Raw genomic sequence first — 21,980 nt, 5'->3', positions numbered from 1 at the left:
CCCAGGCGGGTCTCGAACCCGCGGGCTCAGGCAATCCACTCACCTCAGCTTCCCAAAGCATGGGATTACAGGCTGAGCCACCGAGCCCGGCTAACATTTCCTTTTATGTCTGAATAATATTTGATTATATGAATGTAGCACTTTTATTTTTTAATTTGTCTAATAATTGATGGACATTTGGATCATTTCCACTTCTGGCTACTAAACAAAATGCTACTATGAATATTTGTGTACCGGTCTTGTGTGGACATATATTTTCAATTTTGTTGTGTATATATCTAAGAGTGGAATTACATTAAATGGCTATATGGTAATTTTGTTTAACTTTTTGAAGTACTGCCATGTTGTTTGCCAGAGTAGTGTGCCATTTTACATGCCCATCAGCAGTATGTGACAGTTTCAGTTTCTTCACATCCTTACCAACACTTGTTAATTGTCTTTTTTATTGAAGCCATCCTAATGAATGTATGGTATTTCATTTTGGTTGTAATTTGTATTTCCCTAATGGCTAGTAATGTTAAACATCTTTTCATAGCAGCAAAAAGTAGAAACATCCCAACTGTCCATGAACTGAATCCAGGATAGGCAAATCAGACAAAGAGTAGATTCAGTGGTTGCATAGGACTGAGGGCTGGGAGGAAATGGGGAGTGATGACCAATGGATATGGAGTTTCTTTTTGGAGTGATGGTCTAGAATTGATTGTGGTGATGGCTGTAAAACTCTGAATATCTTAAAAACCACTGAGTTAATAATGTTTATTTTTCCTTTTTTTGAGTCAGGGTCTCACTCTTGTTCAGGCAGTGGCATGATAACGGCTCACTGCAGTCTCGACCTCTTGGGCTGAGTCCCTGAGTAGCTGGGACTACAGGTGTGCACCAACACACCCGGCTAGTTTTTAATTTTTTTGTAGAGATGAGGTCTTGTTGTGTTGCCCAAGCAGGTCTCAAACTCCTGGGCTCAAGCATTCCTCCCAAAGTGCTGGGACTACAGGCATAAGCCACTGCACCTAACCTGAAATACACATTTAAAATGATTGAATTATATGGTACGTTATAAAAGATGAACATGAGACTGTGTACTTCTGTAATTTTAAGGAATATTTTGTTACTTTATTATTGAGGTGAAGTCATTCAGGCTGGAGGACAATGGCACAATAGCTGACTGCAGCCTCAAGCTCATGGGTTCAAACCATTTTCCTACCTTACCCTCCCAAGTAGCTGCGAATACAAGTGCATGCAATCACGCCTGGCTAATTTTTTTATTTTTGTTTATTTAGAGACCGGATTTTGATTTGTTGCCCAGGCTGGTCTTGAACTCCTGGCCTTAAGTGATCATCTCACCTCAGCCACCCAAATAGCTGGTATTATAAGCTCAATCACTGTGCCCAGCTTTTTTTAAAAAATAAAAGCAAATTCAGACCTTTAAAAAAAGAACAGCCAAAAAATAACTAACATTATTAATCTCTCCCCACTCTCTATCCTCACCTTTTAAAACACTTTTTAGGTTTGCCCTTGTTGGTGTTGGATCTGAAGCATCTTCAAAAAAGTTAATGGATCTGTTGCCTAAAAGAGAGCTTCATGGTCAAAATCCTGTTGTTACTCCATGCAATAAACAGTTCCTGAGTCAATTTGAAATGCAGTCCAGGAAAAGTAAGCAATCCCTCAGAGGCTTTTATTTAAAGATGTGTATTTTAACCAATGCATTTATCAGATGTTATACTAGAGAAGTCCTCTTAATATTTAGTTCATTGGAAACTCCATTTTAGAAAGTCTGTGCTTTGAATTTGAATTTGATTTAATCACTGGTTATGTCTATAGACCCATTTAGTAGAATCTTACCCCCAATCCATTTTTCTTTAGTTGTAACAGACCTAATATCATAGAACAATGTGCAAAGTTCTGTAGCCCTGCGATTCTTGTCCTATCATTTCATCTTAGAGACAGGAAGAAACTATATTTTAATCCTTAGATTTCAGTGGAAAGCTATGTGGATGTGTATTATGATGGGAGAGAGAGACAACAAAAAATATTCATTGACTTTCTGCTTGACATCAAGACCTTTCACCACTTGGTAAAAGTGAATATAGAAAAGATTTGCCATTAACACATTTAAGAATGTTACCATTTAAAGAGATAAGATGGGTGATTATGTGGTTAGCAGACGTTTAAGTGATTTTTTTAAAAAATGTTTTAACACTTAAGGCTTACTTGAAGAGTATGTTACAAAACTTAAATGATCAAAACTACTGAAATTAAGATTTCTGTTGAAGAATTTCAATAGCAGCAAAAAGTAGAAACATCCCAACTGTCCATGAACTGAATCCAGGATAGGCAAATCAGACGAAGAGTAGATTCAGTGGTTGCATAGGACTGAGGGCTGGGAGGAAATGGGGAGTAATGACCAATGGATATGGAGTTTCTTTTTGGAGTGATGGTCTAGAATTGATTGTGGTGATGGCTGTAAAACTCTGAATATCTTAAAAACCACTGAGTTAATAATGTTTATTTTTCCTTTTTTTGAGTCAGGGTCTCACTCTTGATCAGGCAGTGGCATGATAACGGCTCACTGCAGTCTCGACCTCTTGGGCTGAGTCCCTGAGTAGCTGGGACTACAGGTGTGCACCAACACACCCAGCTAATTTTTAGTCTTTTTGTAGAGATGAGGTCTTGTTGTGTTGCCCAAGCAGGTCTCAAACTCCTGGGCTCAAGCATTCCTCCCAAAGTGCTGGGACTACAGGCATAAGCCACTGCGGTCTTGGCTACTGCAGAATACTGGTATTTTGAAAATAGCTTAGTTTTACTCATTGGAAATACACCTAAACCTGAATATTTTAAGACTTTAAAAGCACTTAGATAGGTGTGAATGTTTTTCTAACCAATACTTTTTGTAGTTGGCACAGGCCCAAGGCAGCTACAAGTTAATATGTAGTTAAATGAATTTTGAAGTACAGTTGTTTCTAATAACAGTGGTTACATTTCAGAAAACTATTTTAATAAGTGCTATTTATGAGTATTTGGGTATTTGCAGCTACACAATCAGGACAAATGTCTGGGGAAGGTAAAGCTGGTCCTCCAGGAGGCAGTTCACGTGCAGCATTTCCACAAGGTGGTAGAGGACGGGGCCGTTTTCCAGGGGCTGTTCCCGGTGGGGACAGATTTCCTGGGCCAGCAGGACCAGGAGGGCCACCCCCACCTTTTCCAGGTAAAATTTTTCGTAAATTACCATGGATAAAATATGTCTACCTAATACCTCTTTTCCTTTTCTCTCTTTTTCAAGTAATGCATTATTAATGTGACTTACTCTCCTTGTTATGCTATTTTTGGAATCCAGGAAATTTGATCAAGCATCTTGTTAAAGGAACTCGGCCTTTGTTCCTGGAAACTAGGATTCCATGGCATATGGGGCACAGCATAGAGGAAATACCCATTTTTGGCCTAAAAGGTCTTTATTTTTCTCCAAACTTGCTTGACTTATATATAGAATATTTACATCCGTCTTATTTTCTTACCTCTTAAAAAATTCTTTCAAGACCATTTTTCCTTGTTTCACTTTCTAGCTTGGCATCAGAGTAGAATATAAGGTGGGTGATTTCACTGTAAGAAGTGTGTGTACACTGAAAGATGGGAAATATCTCTAAGCGCTGTAATCTTTTAAAAGTGTTTGTTTCAGTAATTTTTCTTAAGCATAAATTGAGTTAGTTTAATTTGTAAGGATGTATTTCATCATTGTAGTTGAAAGTATAGCATTTACCATATGGGTTTCATTTAAAGAGAAAGAATCTTGGTCTTTGAGTTATGCTTTAAAAATATAATCTTGACATATAAGGATTAAAATATCTTATTAGTAAAGTTTTTTTTCTCTCTCTCCTTTATAGCTGGACAGACTCCACCACGTCCACCCTTAGGTCCTCCAGGCCCACCTGGTCCACCAGGTCCTCCACCTCCTGGTCAGGTTCTGCCTCCTCCTCTAGCTGGGCCTCCTAATCGAGGAGATCGCCCTCCACCACCAGTTCTTTTTCCTGGACAACCTTTTGGGCAACCTCCATTGGGTCCGCTTCCTCCTGGCCCACCACCTCCAGTTCCAGGCTACGGCCCCCCTCCTGGTCCACCACCTCCACAACAGGGACCACCTCCACCTCCAGGCCCTTTTCCACCTCGTCCACCTGGTCCACTTGGGCCACCCCTTACACTTGCACCTCCTCCGCATCTTCCTGGACCACCTCCAGGTGCCCCTCCGCCAGCTCCACATGTGAACCCGGCTTTCTTTCCTCCACCAACTAACAGCGGCATGCCTACATCAGACAGCCGGGGTCCGCCACCAACAGACCCATATGGCCGACCTCCACCATATGATAGGGGTGACTATGGGCCCCCTGGAAGGTAAGTTAGTATGTATCTGTGAAAGTGTTTGATTTGTACAAGATAGAACCAGTGCCTCTATGAAAAATATACTGTAGACATGTAAACATACCATTTCTGCCTTCCTGAAAGATGAAGTTTCAAAGCTACTACTTTATTTCCGCTGAAATAATGTTGTAAGAGAATTTTGCTTAGACTTGTTCTCTTTGTAGGAAAAATAGCATACTTCAATCTGGAAAAGTAACTTGCCTCTAAGGCTCTTGTCAAGCAGCTAGTACCAGTGAACCTGCAAGGCATGTTGGTGACTGCTTCACACGTTACCACATATTAGAAAAATATATAAAGTTTTAATTTTTTTGCTTTACCCTATTATGACTTAGAAAATCTTTGGGGTACAAGTTAAGACTTATTTTTACTTTGTAGGGAAATGGATACTGCAAGAACACCATTGAGTGAAGCTGAGTTTGAAGAAATCATGAATAGAAACAGGGCAATTTCAAGCAGTGCTATTTCCAGAGCTGTGTCTGATGCCAGTGCTGGTTTGTATATTTCTTTCTTATTATTTGTTATTTGGAGTGACCTAGAAACTTAAGTGCAATTTGGAAGATAGGTCATTTTTACATGTAATGGTTCTTTTTATATTCCCAAATCATTACCTGTCGTTTATTTAAAAAGTATTGAAAAAAACTGTATGTCACAGTGTAGTAGAAAACTCTCATTGCAAGATTTTAGCCCTTTGTACTCGAATGCCCCCTCTCAGGGGACATAACAAAATTGGTGACGATTGTACAGGACAAACTTATGTAAGCACACATTTTTCAAAAATATATGTTACCTTGAATTTTTCCATTCAAAAACAATGAAAAAGTTATGTCCCATTTGAGGTTTATTAAGCTTCTGATTGGTTGAGAAGTGGTTTTCAGGAATCCCGAGTGTGTCCTTTCCACATTGTCTTCGAACAACAAACTGACAATAAATTACGTGTTATTAATGTGGGAGGAAGGAAACAAGACTGCATTGTCTGCTCAGATAGAAAAACACCAGGTGGAAGATGGCAAATAAATTACTATTGCACAACATATACCAGTGAACCTGCAAGGCATATTGGTGACTGCTTCACACGTTACCACATATTAGAAACATATATAAAGTTTTAATTTTTTTGTTTTAATTTCTTTTTTTTTTTTGAGTTGGAGTCTTACTCTGTCACCCAGACTGGAGTGCAGTGGCCACCGCAGCCTCGACCTGCTGGACTCTGGCGATCCTTCTAAGTAGCTGGAACTACAGGCGCATGCTACCACGCCCAGCTGATTTTTGATTTATTGTAGAGATGAGGTCTTGCTTGCCCCGGCGGGTCTCAAACCTGTGGGCTCAGACAATCCACTCAACTCAGCCTCCCAAAGGCGCGGGATTACAGGCTGAACCACCGAGCCCGGCTTGTTTTAATTTCAATGTCAAATTCCATTATAAGCCAAATATCATTACAACACAATAATTCCAATGCTATATTATTTAATAATGAAGTACTTGTTTTCCACTATTTTGTAAAAAGGTGTGGTTGAGTTGCTGGTAAGTATTCTACAGGATGTCTCCAACTGCAAAGGGTTAGATGTAGATTTAAGTCTTAGCTTTGATATCTAATGGTTCAGGGGCCTTAAGGCAGCTCATTTATTCTCATATTTGCAAAGTGACAACCTTTGCACAGCCATAATAATAAGTTAGGTTAATTTCATGAGCATGAAAGCCTAAAAAATTTTAAAATACACTGCTTTTGTAAAATGCTTTATCACTCCTGCCCCAAGTGGTTTGATGGCATTTTGAAAACAATTTCTTTGACTTCACCCCCTTTCTTTCCTTCACAGGTGATTATGGGAGTGCTATTGAGACATTGGTAACTGCAATTTCTTTAATTAAACAATCCAAAGTATCTGCTGATGATCGTTGCAAAGTTCTTATTAGCTCTTTGCAAGATTGCCTTCATGGAATTGAATCCAAGTCATATGGTTCTGGATCAAGGTAAAACTTTTCCTGTCTCTTGTCTATTGAAACTGCTAGTTTACAAATAGAAACAAATGCTGTATTTGGGACTTCGCTTTTACTTACTGTTTATTTAGCTGCCAGAGTGATTTTTTTTTTAAACTCTAAATGTCAGATTGCCAGATGTTCGTCGGTTAAGACTTTTCAAAGGCTTCTGTTTACTCTTAGCATAGGTCTGTAAATTTGGCACTGTGTGTGATACAGTGTCTGCCTATCTTTTTTAGCTTCATTTTGTAACTCTCCCCTTACTCGCTGTTCTCCAACCATATTGATCTCCTTTCTTTTTCTTGGGATACATCAAGCATTTGACTATCTCACTTTCTACTTGATATTTCTTCTGCTGGGAACTTTTTTCCCTGGCTCTTGACATACCTGCCTCATTATCCTTCTTGGGTCTTCTTATTCTAATTTCTTAGCAGGGGTCTTCGCCCAGGTTAGTCTGTCATATTATTCTGTTTCTTTTTTTCATGGTACTTAACGTGTTTTTGTTTGTTATCAGTGCTCACTTCTTCTAGTTAGAACACATATTGAATGATGGCAGGGGCCTAATCTATCCTACTGGCTATAATATTTCTGATGCCTACAGAATGCTTTGTGCAGAATGGGTGCTAAATAAAAATTTCCTGAATAAGGGAGTGAATGAATGATCTGTTTTTTAGGTAGTTCCTTTTTTAACATTTTGATTTCAAGCTAACCTTGAAGTTTTACATATTTTTTGAAAGACAGATCTTTAATCTTCACGTGATAGTCTTAGATCTATCTTAAGTGTACTTTTGTATAGTGGTAAAATCTTCTTTAAGAGAAAGGAGCTTATCTTTGGCATGGTCCTCAACTGTGTAATTATTACCTTTTTGACCCAGGGTAAGAATTTTTTTATCTGAACAAATTTTTTTATCTGAACAAATCATAAGCTATACATTATCATATCTTACATCATCATCATCTTTTTCAGCCCAGACTGATAATTTCTGTCTTGATCAAGCTTAGCACCTATTAATATTTGCTAAGCCTAGCCTACTAAGACTTAGCTGTGGTATAGAAATACAAGATTAAAACATCCTTAGTTTAACTGATAGGCAATTGTTATTTCCTTATTGTGAATTCAGAATTTCCATAAGTCTTTTAGGCAGTAGTAAACTTAGTCTAAATTTCGTTTTGTTATAAAGGCAGTTCATTTCTACTTATTAAATACAATTATATGATTGATTTTTTTTTTTTTTTGAGTTGGAGTCTCACTCGGTCGTCTAGACTGGAGTACAGTGGCCGCTCCCGGCCACCGCAGCCTCGCCTACTGGGCTCCAGCAATCCTTCCGCCTCAGCCTTCTGAGTAGCCGGAATTACAGGCATGCGCTACCACGCCTGGCTGATTTTTTGATTTATTGTAGAGATGAGGTCTCGCTGCCCAGGTGGGTCTCGAACCTGCGGGCTCAGACAATCCACTCACCTCAGCCTCCCAAAGGCGCGGGATTACAGGCTGAGCCACCGAGCCCGCCAATTATATGATTAATTAGGTTTCTTCTGCCTTCTCTCCTCCTCCAAACATAAGTGTATATTAGGAAGTTTCTTAATACGGTGCTCCTGATGAACCATATTTTGGTTAAGTAGAAATGTAAAATTAGTATATAATATATAGGTTTGGTAGCCTGTGTTAATAGATGGTGATTTTTTAATGTATTTTTGCCAATTGTATGCTGTAATTTTATGAGTTTTAGATCTATAAAACTGTATTCTAGATGTCCTTTAGCTTGAAACACAAGTGCTTTGAAACTTTACTTTTTTGTTTGTTAAATAAATGCCATTTGTCTGTTTTAGGCTACTGGTTTAAATAGACATGATGTATTACCATGGTGTCAATTTTTGTTGAATATTTTTAAAAATGAAATTTCTGGTTCATGCTTATTGTATATCATTATTGGCAGGTCAGGATAGTATGTCCAAATGGATTTACAAAGAATTTTTTGCCTTCTTAGATTTTAAAAACACCACAATATTGAATATTTTTTAAAGCTGTCTAATTATGGAGAGCATTAATCCAGTAATTTCTTTTAGAAGACGTGAACGATCAAGAGAGAGAGACCATAGTAGATCACGAGAAAAGAGTCGGCGTCATAAATCCCGTAGTAGAGATCGTCATGATGATTATTACAGAGAGAGAAGCAGAGAACGAGAGCGACACCGGGATCGTGACCGAGACCGTGACCGAGAACGTGACCGAGAGCGCGAGTATCGTCATCGTTAGAAGGTGGGTACTCCTTGTTCCTGTTACACTTAGCATCTATGTTGTTAGCAATAATTATAACTGCAAGGCTGTTGTTTGTACAGTATATACACATTTTAAATGGTCCAACTACTTGTTCTGAATTTAATGTCCTGGAAATGTCTGAGACAAATAACAGGTAAGTAATGACATGTAAAAATTTTGCAACTTTATCATTGAATATTGTATTGCTGAGTTACCACGTTTAGGTTTCAAATAGTTAATGGTCTTAACAAAGGAAGGAAATAATCAAGAGGACTCATTATGTACTTCTAAAATCTAAAAATTGGGGTTCTTGTGATCACATATGTAGTTTGCATGTGATTTAAAAATAAAATACAGGGAGTTATTTCATATAATATGCTTGGTTTTTTTGTTTTTTTTTTAAGTAAATAAATTGAAAGTTTCTATTCTTGAAATAATTTCATTGGTCCCTAAAAAATTTTTAAATCTAACACTATAATAGTTTATAATACAGGAGGATGTTTTCTCAGCATTGAAAGAGCCTTTTTCCTTAAAAAACACTTTATAGAAAAGACAATGTTTTCCTGACATCTGGTTTTTAAAAGAAACAGTACCCTTTAATTTGCAGAGATTAAAAAGTTACTCAATTAAAACAGGTCAAGGATACTTCATATCTAAAAATTATAAATAATATCAAGCCATACACTTCAGGTTAGAATAACTTTGAAGTAATTTTCTTTGATGTTTCACTCATAAGCCATAATCATTGTCTTTTTTTTCTGTACTTTAAAAACTATTTCTTGTGTACATTTTTCATAAAGTGGGAAGGGTTGTCTGTTTATGCTTCATTTTCACATGTAATTTTATTTTTATATTTGTGAATAGCACTTGCTCATGTGAAGAGTTGGGGGGGAGGGCACCAAAAGGGTTGTGCATGTCACACAAACGTTATTCTGGAAACATATTTTTCTCTATATGTTGGTTGACATACCCAAATTAAATTAGGCTAAAACAAACCCCTTATCGGTAAATACTCTTTATGTGATTATTTTCAGTCATCATGGGAGACTTATTGGAAAAAAATCAGTCATGGTACTTGTAGTATTTAAGTTGTTATAGACAAAATAACAGACTTTACCAAGTGTATTTAGTTCTGTGAAAGAATAGCTATTTCTTTAAACATAACAGATATACCTTAGCAAATAAGATTCTTTTGAATAATACTATTTAGAAAATAAGCATGTAAGTCTTATATTTATGGTCACAAATAAGCTCGTATGCTATTTGCAGTTTTAAGGGCTTTTTAAGTGAAAAGGCTGATTTTAATACTTCACATTTTGAACATGCAGTTGAATATTAAAACTTTAATTTTTGTATAGTTCTCCATGTATTATATTATAAAATTTAATATCAATAAGTCTCAAAACACTCCTTTAATATGAGACAAAACATCTTTCCTTTTAAAATTAAGTTTATTGAAGTTGATAATGTTTTTGGATGTAAGAATTAAATGTTGTATCATGTAAATCAAACATTAAATTTTAAAGATGTAGTACTTCTTTCTCCACCCCCTGAGTTAAATACATCTGATCCCATCTTAATGAAAAAAATTATCAATGTTCATTAGTTGCCTAAGGTGGATTGTGATCAGGCTATTAGTTGAAATGCTTAACTGTATCAGCCATTGCAATTATAGAAAGGTACAGGTTCTGCAAATTATAGTTTTTAGACTTTGGAACTTATCAGCAAGCTTCTTGTTAGTGAAGACATGATAATGAAACTTGAATGCACTTTTAGTCATCTCCAAAATTGGATGAGCCTCTCAAGGGGCCTGTAAACCAATTTAATCTAAAAGTTAATGACAGTTTTCTTACTGAGTTTAATAAAACTAGCATAGTCACAAGCAAACTCCTGAAATGTTTATTGTTAATCTTAAAGTACTTGAATTAACTACCATAATTTTCTAGTAATGGATACACCTAATTATATCATGACTTGAGTTTCATTACATTCAGACATTAACTATGAATTCCTAACGTGCAAACTGTTGTTGATATTTTTTTCTTAATCACTGATGTACCATACCAGAATTTCCATGTTTTGTTTGTACATTAATCAGAATTGAGTTGTAATATTGTATGTGCCTTCATCCAAGCAAAATTTTACATAAGCATTCCCAGCGGAAAACTTCTGTTATCCTGGATTATTGTACCGTTGATACACCAAATGGTATTTTTTGTGGATGTAGACATGAATAAAGGGGTAAGGGCTGGGAGTAAATATATATTCAAGTGAAAGTCTTTTTTTAAACAAATAAAAAACTATCTGCAAATTTTATCATCATCATCATAAGGTCTGTTGTTGACCTGTTTAGAAGTTTTTAAATATGAGTCCTTTTGAGCTTTCATGTAAGTCTTAAATGGACTAGGTGGAATAACTTGAAAGCCATAGTGAATGTCAGTAGTAAGCCTGTATACAGATAAATACTAATGATGATGTGATGATGAATGACTAAACGGGCAAGTTCTTACTTTAACTGGAAACTTGATACTGGCAAGCGTTAATGTCTGTCCCATCTTGATTTTTTTTGTGTTCGAACTGTTGGTGATGTTAATTGCATTCTCTCATTTTAAAATGTATTGGTTTTTCTAAAAGTATTCAATATCTAAGTTGAAATAGGTAATATTTTTAATGAGAAAATACCAATATTGTAAATATCAGTATGTAAATACATTGTACTTCATATTCTGTAATTTCTGCCTTTATTCTCAGACCACTCTGAGCAAAATAAAAGTTGTTAAGTGCTTTAAGATTGCACACTTCTTACAGAAATAATTTTACTTTCATAGTTGATTTATTTTAGGTTACATTTTTTTGTTACTTGTTTGGAATAGCCTTACTCAGGAAATTTGTGTTAGCAGTTCAGTTTTTGTGTTAGCAGTTCAGAAACCAAATTATTTTTTTAAATACTCTTTCAGTCTTTTTGTCTCCCAAGCTTATGAGATTTTATATATTTTTTAATCATTTTCCATTTCTTTGATAAAATTTTAAAGAATTGTTTGTGGAGTCTGGATTAAATAACTGTACTTTCCTTTGCTGTGTGATTACTTTTTTTTCCCCTACCATAAATATTGTCTTAGATTTTATTATTGCACAAGGAGTTAGAATGCTTTGCATTGGTTATTCAGCTTACAGCTTTCTATTAATTTGGGAAAAACCAAAAGTGCTAAAAGAATGAAAAGCTTTTTTTTTTAACATGTTAAGATGTTTCGTCTTAAGACTTAGTGTTACTTTGAGTCTTATGTGAAAATTACCTTATGTTAATTATGTGGTAAGTGATAATGGTTGTAATCAGATTTAAAAATTGTTTCTGCAACTCTTAGGCCATCTGATGCCTGCCTAGTAACTTCCAGCCCTGTTTCTGTTTCCTTGTGTTTTCCCTTGTATCCTTACTGCTTTTCTTCATTTGGTTATGCTAGCTCTCTAATTTTTCTTGCTTTGGGTATTGTTTACAAAACTTGTCGACTACACAGCTATCTCAATTGAAATTACAAGGGAGGGTAGAGCAGTCCCTTGAATGAACGTATAGTGTGTTTTGCTCACGGTGGTTTAAGAATAGTTTTGTTTACAAATGATTTATGTTCCCTGTTAAAAAAAATTTCAATGCTAATGTGAGTCACCTTGCTCTCTCACCTTCATCTCAGTGTTAAATTTATTACCATTGTTTCAGTTTGTAAATTAGATTGTTTGAATAAATAATGTTAGCATTGTTTATTAAAAAACCTAATAACCAAAAAGGGATGAGGGTGCCATTTATGACTTTGCCTTCTGTGGTAGCATGTTTTAACTCTCACAGTGAATTCTAAATAACAAACAGCTTTTTTTTGAAATGTTCATTTTGTGAATCTTTTTGGGGCAAAGCTCATTTTTCTTTGTGATGAAATTTATTTCTACTATTTAGTGGACTGCCTAAAGCAACACTTGTGTATATTTTTATAGAGTAGTAAAATGCTTTAGTTAAAATGAGGTAAGTACTATGTCTGGAAGTAGAAAGATGAAAATATGAAATGGTTTGGTAGCAAGAAACTTTTTGTAAGCATCGACAATAACCAGAATTGTTTTTGTGTAATGTGTTCTAGCCAACACAAGAAGGACTTTTGATTTTAAAGAGTTAACTTGTATGTAGATACTTATTTCTCTTGCCCACCTCATCAACATTTCTCTCATTAAGGAGAAATTTTTAGATAGAGAAAAATTTTATTATTGACTTAATAGTGCTTCTCTAAAATTATGAGAAGCCTTTTAATTCAACATATTAATATGAAAATCTATAAAAGAGCCCTATCTGATATATATGTGAATTTTTTACTTAAAAAGTGAATTTACCATGAGTTTAAAATACTAATGCTAATAAATTTGCATAGATAAGATTCTAACAGATATACTCATAATTTGAGTTAATAATGGCTTGATCTTACATTATCTCAAAATGCAGATACTTCTCTGTGTATTAAAATTTTACTGCCCACTTTAGCTTATAGACTTTATTAAAAAGCGATTAGATTCCATTTCTTTTCTAGTTGTTTTAACAGCTGTTTACATAGATTTTCCTTTTATAGCTGATAAAGCAAGTAATTATGTAGCTTTGACATTACAGATTTCACCAAATGGTATTCTGAAAACATGGGCATTGAATGTATTGTCACTTAAGCTTCTTTTTGATATCTTTGTTTATGTAGTTGTCTACTCAGGCATTTGAGACTGATAATGGAATTGGATTATTGGAAATGGGTTGTATTGCCTTCAGATTTGCTTCCGTTTGAGATTGTAAAATTTGTATTTCCAAGTGGATTAATGTAAAGTGTTTAGAAATAGAAATAAAAACTGCCAGACTATCCCTGAGATTTTATGTCTGTATGGTGAAAATTAGAGATTTGTCAATAGTCAAGATATAACTATGAAGTATTTCAAGCAAAAGATGAGTGCATTTGTCCTGGATAACAACATGTATTGTGATTTGACAAAAAAAGTTTCTCTAAATAAAAAATAGTATAATTCTCCACTGGAATGATAATATAAAGTTGCAGTATATGCAATATGCTTTATGGAAGGATTGGATATTTTGTTTTGCTCCCTCTAAATGATCAGATCTTTCTTCTTTATCCCTTCCAATCACAACAAAAAAAATTAGGAAAATAGCATTCTTTTGCAGTAAGATTTATTAATTTCCCAGTAATTTATTTTTTCAGATTGAAACATATGCCTTGTCTTTCTTTAATACTTTGCCAGTTTCTTAAAAGTGCATTAAAAATAAAACATTTGAAAGCTACCATTGTAAGTTTTTTTCCATTAAATAGTTTCTCTAAATAGCTTCATCATCATATCATAAGATAAAGGTACAATAAAAGGTAACATTAGAAATGGCAGAAGTGACTCTGAAAAGTATAGACATACAGAAACAACCTAAAAGAGAAAGTCCAGGATTATAACATCTGGTTTTTGTTTTTGGCTTTTCTTGTTTCAGTTTTAAAATTGTTAGGGTTTTACTGCTAGGCAGTGTGAATGTGTATGTGTACTGATACTCTTAAGATTCTCATAACCTAGTTGAAGAAGAAAGGACATAGAAGATAACAATTTATAGTTGTGACAGAAATAACTCTTGATTGTAGAGCAAAAAGAATTTTTCAATTTTTATGGCAAAATATCACTAAACATTGTGCCCTTTTGACTCTTCAGTCACTTTATTATTGAGGTGCTGTCTTGGAATTTATATTTTAAATAATCTGGTGTTTCAGTGATTACTTATATCCAAGTTAATTGAATGTTTCTTGTGAACCTCTATTTGAAGTTTGCATATACATGTATTTTTAAAATTTTAGTTGATAGATTTTTTTCCTTTATGTGAGTTTTCAGTGAAATTTATCATTGTAGATTTCCATTTAGCTTGTTTGTGGTTAGTTTATATGCTACATTAGATATTTTGGTATAGGTACAATAGAGTGAAAGTAAATGTTTTAAATTTGTATTATGTCTAAAGATTTGTACGTGGATGTCATTAATTTAAATGTCCATATTGAGATATCTATTTATACAATCTATTTATAAGTTTGTAACATGAAGCACCATTTGATTTATAAAAATTGCAGAAATTCTTGTATGCTGTCAAAAGAAGTAACAATTAATTTGTAAAATAATTTTTGCATTTTATAATTAGTTCAGCTTTAATTGTTAAATGAGTTAATAGAGGATTGATATGTGGATAAATGAAAAATATTTACATTAAAATCATCCAAGCATTTTCCATTTATTTTTGTAGTTTACATATTTTAGAAAATGACTTAATGTTTCCATTATCACAGAAACAGTAGCTGCTGTGTTTTCATTTCTGTTTCAGTCATTAAATTTATAAGGCAATAAGAAGATTTTCTAAGAAGAATGAAATCAGAATGTCTCGGTTTTAATCATCAGATAAATTGAGAACGTTTCTCCACCACAGAGGCAGCTACTGTTTCAGTTAATTCTTATTTTGTGTTAGAATACATGACAGTGAAGTAGATGCACGACTTGTGTATGTATAGTTAAGCCAGCGTTTTTCTGTGTATTTTGGGGAATAGCAAAATCTACATCACAAATTTTGACACATTACAGCTGAAGGAAGAGGATCACCTTCCAAGACAAAACAGTCTTCATGGGGGAAAAATGACGCTTGTCCAGCAGTTTACTTCTTGTGATTGAACTGAACCTGTAAGGATTCATGGATAAAATGAACAGGAATAGATCTGAATAAAGCAAATCTGCATAAATGGTAACCAGTAGCTCTACTTTTATTTTTTATGTTGCTTAACTGTTTTATTTGAAGGAAACCTGTGTGATATTAAAAAGTTATAGCTTTTGCAACTTTATTACTGGTTATATACATTTGGCTATTATAATGTGCAAGCAATTGGAAAAGTCAAGTAAATGCTTGTTTTTATAGTAGTTTGTTCTTGTTAAAAATGTTCATATGATAATGTCTGTAAACAGCACCACTTTGATTACAATAGATGTAGTGTTGTAATAAACTGTTTAATGGGGCTGATGTGTAAAGCTGTTCAAGTTATTTGATGTTTACACCTCAGGGAAAGTCTTGTGTTCAGCAATATCTAAAGATAATGTTACTATGACAACATTTTTATTGTCCTTTAAAAAAGCATTGCAATAGCATTTTTGGATATGCATCTAATCTTGCGTTCAGTGAATTAAACATACTAATTAAGTGTCTCTTGGCCTTGATTTTGATATTAGAATAGGTGATTACATGGATATTTAATATTTCTATATCCTGCTTTTCTAGCTGTTTTTACCTAGTTAGCTTGTGACTTTGCTTAATGGTATGTAAACTTGTAAAAAAACTGAAATTTGAGACATAGCAATCCAGTCAATGTGTTAAGGGTCAAAAAATATTTGAGGTTTTAACATTTTAGTAAAACCCATACATATTTGCTATGTAATGCAGCTTAATTACAACACAGATGTACTAAACAATTGTGAACTGCTGACATCAAAGAAATATTTTGACAATTCTGGTTTGATGCTGCGGTTATTTGCTGTTTTTTATTGGTGGTGCTTATGGTTATTTTTGAAGCCATGGGCAATGTAAATACAGCCATGCAGCAGATCATTGTGAGTAAAGAGAGCCTTAGTTTTCCTTTCTGATTGGTATAGATTTTTGAAGGATGTGATGTTTATAAACATTGGTTTGTATTCTCCAGTATATGTCATGAGAGATTAGAGGTATACCCTGTCTTGCACAGTTTACGGAATTCTGTGTATATTCGTGCAACCTGTTGATTCATGACTATAGTTATTTAATCAAATTTTTTTTCAGACTTGCCTTATATACAGGCCCAAATTAAGCAGCTGGCTAGCATGTGTTCTTAATTGCAAAATTGGCAGAGACAGAATGTCGACTCAATTAGATGTTTTTATAGGAAGATAATTCTGAATCACTACTTTAGAAATTTGAGTTAAAATTCTTGAGCAAATTAGTTAATGTATTTTAAAGATTTGTTTATCTTTGAGAGATCTTATGATAATACACATTGGTTTTTAAAGTTTAGCCAAATTTTAGGACAATGCTTAAGGTATTTAGGTACCCTAGATATTATGTTATGTGCAACTGTAGAAGCCCTTCAGAGATTTCTACTGCTGTTCTTCAGTTTTGTTGTGTCTGCTGTCAAAGCACTTCTCACAAAATTAGCTGTTTCGAACTATCCATACTATTGCCAGTTTTATTTTAAAATATTTTGTGTTAGGAGTATCTGCATGGGATATTGGTGTTTATCAGAACTGTTTGCTCTCATAAATGATTTTTTAAGTGTTTTATCTTGTTGAAAATGCAGTTGCCTTTCTAACATTTGAGAGTTGTTTCAAAATTGATTTCTGTTTTCTGTATATTGTTAGTGTTTGTTATTTCTTAGATTTTTAAAATATTTTAATTACAATATCCTAATGGGAAGAAGTATGGACATAAATATTTTACAAGGGAAATTAGTTAATAGTAAGATTAAAAGGTAAGTAAAATGTTCATGAGAATAAAATTTTCTCTGAACAATTTAAAAATTAACTGCACTTGAATTTGAAACTGGACATTTTGTACTAATTAAATCCTTTATTTACTTTTTCATTTTTTTTTATCAGTGGAACCCTTTAATTGCTTCTTTATATCACTCTTCTCCCTGCTGACTGATCTCATTACATGACTTTTGTTGCAGACAGTGTGAGTGTACTATATGTGTTTGCTGCTAGTCCATTATTTTAAGTGTTGTCAGATGGAAATCAGCTTTTTGGTTTGACCAAGTAATCTTACAAAGTCTTTCTTTACCTGATAACACATGAATGTATAGCAGTAAAGGTGAGAATTTCAAACCTTCTTTTTTTCTTCATACCCTCCTTCTCTTGTTAATGGGTTGATGTTATTTGAAAACTTTTTAATGTGTAAAAAAAAAAAAATCCAAAGAGAGAAATCCTTGCACAGACAACAAAAAAGAGTGTCTCAGAGACTTTCATTTTTTTTCCCTTAATTAGTAACTACGGTGGATATGAGAACAAACGTGATTTGAGTCTTACATAGCATTTATTAGTGCTATACAGTCACATTCCTTTCAGCCAGTAGTCAAGTTATAGATGAGTGATACAGCACCTGAGTGGTATTGCTTCTGAAGCACCACTTTGAATTGAAAGTGCTACTCTTGCTTAAAGGAATTATGTGTGGAAAGCATATTTCAGTGTAAATTTGCAGGCGTTTATTTTGTCAACTTTCATAAGCAAGATTTGGAGTGAGTTGCAGTGACTTTTGATTATAGTTTAGTCCATTCAATGGCCCTTTTCCCTAGAATGTTCTTAAGCAGTTAACTACAATTTGGAGTTCACAGATAACTTGTAGCTTAAGATATTATTTTCATTTAATTCTCCTGTGGAGAATATTGCTTTATTTTTTTACTAGTTTCAGGTCAGTTCTTAAACATGGAAGTTTTAATGAATGTTGTATAATATTTTATAGTGAAAGGGGGAAATTGTTGAAAGGGTAAAGACTTTCTCTTTCCCTTATGTATTTAAATGTGCCAATAATCTAAATACATACTGTTTTATACAATGAGATGTTACTACAAGAATTTTGTGTTAGAGTACTCTTGACATTTTGGTTTTCATAGCTGAATGATCATTACATTTTCTGTATCTTATAAAATGACTCCAATTTTGTGTTTTAAGCTTCAACTTAAGTTATTTTAAGAGGAAATTTATGTTTTGGGAATACAATAGTGAGATTCTCATTGTTTTGCAGATAACTGCTTTTTAAATTTTTTTCATTAAGTTCATTTGCATCCATCCCATAACCCTCTGTAAATGTTTCCCCTAGTTGTATGTACTTAAATGCACGCTTATTCATTGTACATATTAGACATTTTTGTGCTAAAATATATTAAGTGGGATTTTTGTAGCAAAGCATTCTATTCTTCTGTTCTTACAGTGTGTCTGTGTGTGTGTTTTAAACATTAACCTTCAGTTTAAACACTGGTGTATTTATTTTTTAGCAACTTGACTCTTAGAAGCCTTAGACTAATTTTTCAATAAATTTTCAACCAAAAATTATAAATTTATTAAGATGTGGCCTTACATATGGCATTCCTTGTGTTTGTAATGTGAGATTTTTGATTTAGAGAGATTTAAGATTCAGGATTAAAGTTTCATTGAAGTTGAAAGAGAACATGTTAAAATGTCTAGGCTTCTGAGAGAAAGTTCTTATACTCTTCTTTCTTGGCATTAGAAAGAAGCAATATGGATTTTTACGAATATTCTAAATATTCAGGCAATTGTCCTGTTCAGATTGATTTTGGTTTGTCTTAACCAGTGTTTTTTTAGAAATTTCAGGTTGTTGGCATTCATTGAGTATGCAGCTAGTATGGTTTTTGTATGGGATATATAAATACTTGGTTATATACAGACAGATTTTAATGTTTTTAAAAGGCTTCCCACTATATTAATTAACATTGTAATGGGAGATCTTTTAAGTATTAGGTTGAATTTAATTGAAGTCACACAAATCTTGAAATGGTATCTGTGGATAGTAAATACTGCCAAGAGTTTTTCATGTGGGAGTGTCCTAAAACTCCGCCATGGGTGTAAATGTTTTACATTAATTTCATAATTGGACAGACCCTGCATTTAGTAAAACATTTCATTTTGAAGGTGTGTTTTTGTCGCCCTGTTACTGCGTAACACTTGGCATTATGTAAGTTAAATTATTTTAAAATACAATGATGAATTCATGTTTGTTTATTTTTTTTACTTTGAGAATTGTAGTACTCAGGTGGTATTTAATGGGAAAGGATCCTTTGGGGTAAATCATAATGTATTCTAGGGAATGCATCTATAGCATTGATGACATTAGCCTTAAAAAAGGTCTTTATTGTTCCTTCTTCCTCTGCATCACATAGTATATTAGCAAAGTAGTTTACAGCCCTGTACAGCCTTACAAAGTTGTTTTACAATTTTTAATGGAAAGCCCTTAACAAAAAAATTGTATCATATTACCAGTATCCATGAATTACTGAATTGCAGTTTGTAAATAATTTGTTTACTATCAGAAGGCCAAAGAAAGTCCTAAAATTTTAGCTATTCACTCTATGGTGACTTCACAATAAGATTTCTGTGCAAAAGGTAAGGTGATATTTGATCAAATAGACATTTTTTTTATGTCCATGAGAGCTAGACTTCCATATTAGCTTCTATTAAAAAGCTCATTCCATTTTATTAAAATGTTTGTAATTGCAATTTTCTGTTTAATGTTTGTCTTTTTTTTCTCTAGCATTTAGGTGACTGTTCAGCAGTTTGCTATATGGCCATTGTTGGCCTTAAACTGCACTAGTAACAAGCATGGTATTTATCTTGTATTGAAAATAAAACAAAGTTTTGATAAAACTGCAGTTTGTCCTTTTGTTTGATTTATAATTTGGTAGTCATTGTGTGTTATTTGAATTATCTATTGGCAATATGCAGTATAACAGAAATGGGACTATCATCTGTCTCATTTTGCCTTCAAGCCAGCCATTTAGATAGCAGTTATTCTGTGATGGTATTATGATGTTCTTTAAAGCAGCTGGTGTATATGGCTAAAATTAGGATTAAGGAGCCCAACCAGATTCTAGGCTGTTTTGTTGTTAAAATTTATACTCGGTAACACTTGTCCAGTTTTAGGAGATTAGTAACCTTACAGACTTCAACCAGGTAAAAATTTTTGTAGCAAAATTATTACACATTAACTTGGAAACATAGGGTACTTTTGAAACAGTAACAGATTTATGATTTCAATAAATACTTGTGTGCTAGGCAGTTATATCAGACCCCAGATTTCTTACCTGTAGACTTCAGAGAATGTTAAAGTCACAGTACTTACTAAACAACTGAAATAATCATGTGATAAATAATGTGCCATCACTGGAATCTCTTTCCATGCCTCCATTAAAATTGTGGTTCAGTGCCTGAGCCCGCGGGTTCGAGACCCGCCTGGGGACAACTTGACGAGACCTCATCTCTACAATAAATCAACAGTTAGCCGGGCGTCGTAGCGCGCGCCTGTAGTTCCACCTACTTGGGAGGCTGAGGCAGAAGGATCGCCAGAGCCCAGCAGGTTGAGGCTGTGGTGGCTGGGAGCAGCCACTGCACTCCAGTCTGGGCGACAGAGTGAGACTCCCAACTCAAAAAAAAAAAAAAAAAATTGTGGTTCAGGTGGTAAGTTCCCTATTAACTCTTTGGTACATGTTTACATTTATTTATATTCATTTGTGTTGAATTAATTGAAACTTGTCTGTGTCTTGTGGGGGCATTTAACTGTAAAATTATTAGAATCATTTCAAAAAGCTTGGTTGCAGATAAACTTGGTTTAAAAAAAATAGATGAAAGAGACAAACCCCTTCCTCTTAGGACAGAAGATGTGGATAGATAAAAATAAGTGAAGATTTGTAAACTGTAGGTAGGAGGTGGAATAGGATGTCATTTAGTGACTTATTTACTTTGAAATCGAAATTGAAGGCATTGTGGTATGGGCATGCTTTAACTTTGAGAAAAATAGCAATGTTAATCTGTGGGACTGGCAGAATTTGGTGTCTGTCTAAGGTTAGTCTCCATTTTTGTAGTGGCAGGCTACATAGTAACACATTCATCCCCCAGTAGAATGTAGAGCAGTGAGGAAGGAGTAATTGTCTTCATCACTTGCAGTTTAGTGGCTGTCAACTCAGCTGCAGAACACAATTATCTATGCTCTCCTTTCGTTTTTTTGGTTTTTTTTTTTTGAGAGATTGCCATCAGCATCTCCCAGTGTACCTGTTGTACCTATTACCTCATTTGTTTTTTTGTTTTTATTTTTTATTTTTTTGAGTTGGAGTCTCACTCTGTTGCCCAGACTGGAGTGCAGTGGCCGCTCCTGGCCACCGCAGCCTCGACCTGCTGGGCTCCGGTGATCCTTCTGCCTCAGCCTTCCAAGTAGCTGGAACTACAGGCGCGTGCTACCACGTCCGGCTGATTTTTTGATTTATTGTAGAGATGAGGTCTCACCAAATGCCCAGGCGGCTTTTGAACCCGCGGGCTCAGGCAGTTCACTCACCTCAGCCTCCCAAAGTGCGGGATTACAGGCTGAGCCACCGAGCCCGGCTGTTTTTAATTTTTGGTTTGAAGTCTCACTCCTTCGCCCAGGCTCACGGCCAAACCAGTGTTGACCTTCTGGGCTTCAGCGATCCTTTTGCCTCAGCCTTCCAAGTAGCCAGAACTACAGATGCGCACTACCATGCCTGGCTTTTTTTAAAAAAATTTTATTGTAGAGACGCAA

The 21,980-nt window shown here is 34.5% G+C and overlaps 1 protein-coding gene across 4 annotated transcripts in view; it reads left to right on the top strand.

Moving 5' to 3' along the window:
- The window catches only part of CPSF6 (cleavage and polyadenylation specific factor 6), a 24,287-nt gene extending 4,210 nt beyond the window's left edge, over positions 1 to 20,077 (top strand). Inside the window, exons 3-10 of one of the 4 annotated variants that reach the window (XM_021716856.1) lie at positions 1,505 to 1,650; positions 3,029 to 3,202; positions 3,332 to 3,442; positions 3,876 to 4,380; positions 4,783 to 4,898; positions 6,222 to 6,375; positions 8,449 to 8,638; positions 15,266 to 20,077. In XM_021716856.1, coding sequence (XP_021572531.1) covers positions 1,505 to 1,650; positions 3,029 to 3,202; positions 3,332 to 3,442; positions 3,876 to 4,380; positions 4,783 to 4,898; positions 6,222 to 6,375; positions 8,449 to 8,635 — 1,393 coding nt within the window. In that variant the 3' untranslated portion in view covers positions 8,636 to 8,638; positions 15,266 to 20,077. Of the gene's footprint in view, positions 1 to 1,504; positions 1,651 to 3,028; positions 3,203 to 3,331; positions 3,443 to 3,875; positions 4,381 to 4,782; positions 4,899 to 6,221; positions 6,376 to 8,445; positions 8,639 to 15,265 lie in introns of all 4 variants that reach the window. The other 3 variants (XM_021716855.1, XM_021716858.1, XM_021716857.1) reach the window with 3 other exon arrangements.
- Positions 20,078 to 21,980: the final 1,903 nt, after the last annotated feature.

The sequence above is a fragment of the Carlito syrichta genome, unplaced genomic scaffold, assembly GCF_000164805.1.
Source record: "Carlito syrichta isolate Samal-C Ts95f unplaced genomic scaffold, Tarsius_syrichta-2.0.1 Scaffold309041, whole genome shotgun sequence".
Classification (NCBI taxonomy): domain Eukaryota; kingdom Metazoa; phylum Chordata; class Mammalia; order Primates; family Tarsiidae; genus Carlito; species Carlito syrichta.
This window is presented reverse-complemented; position numbering and strand designations above follow the sequence as displayed.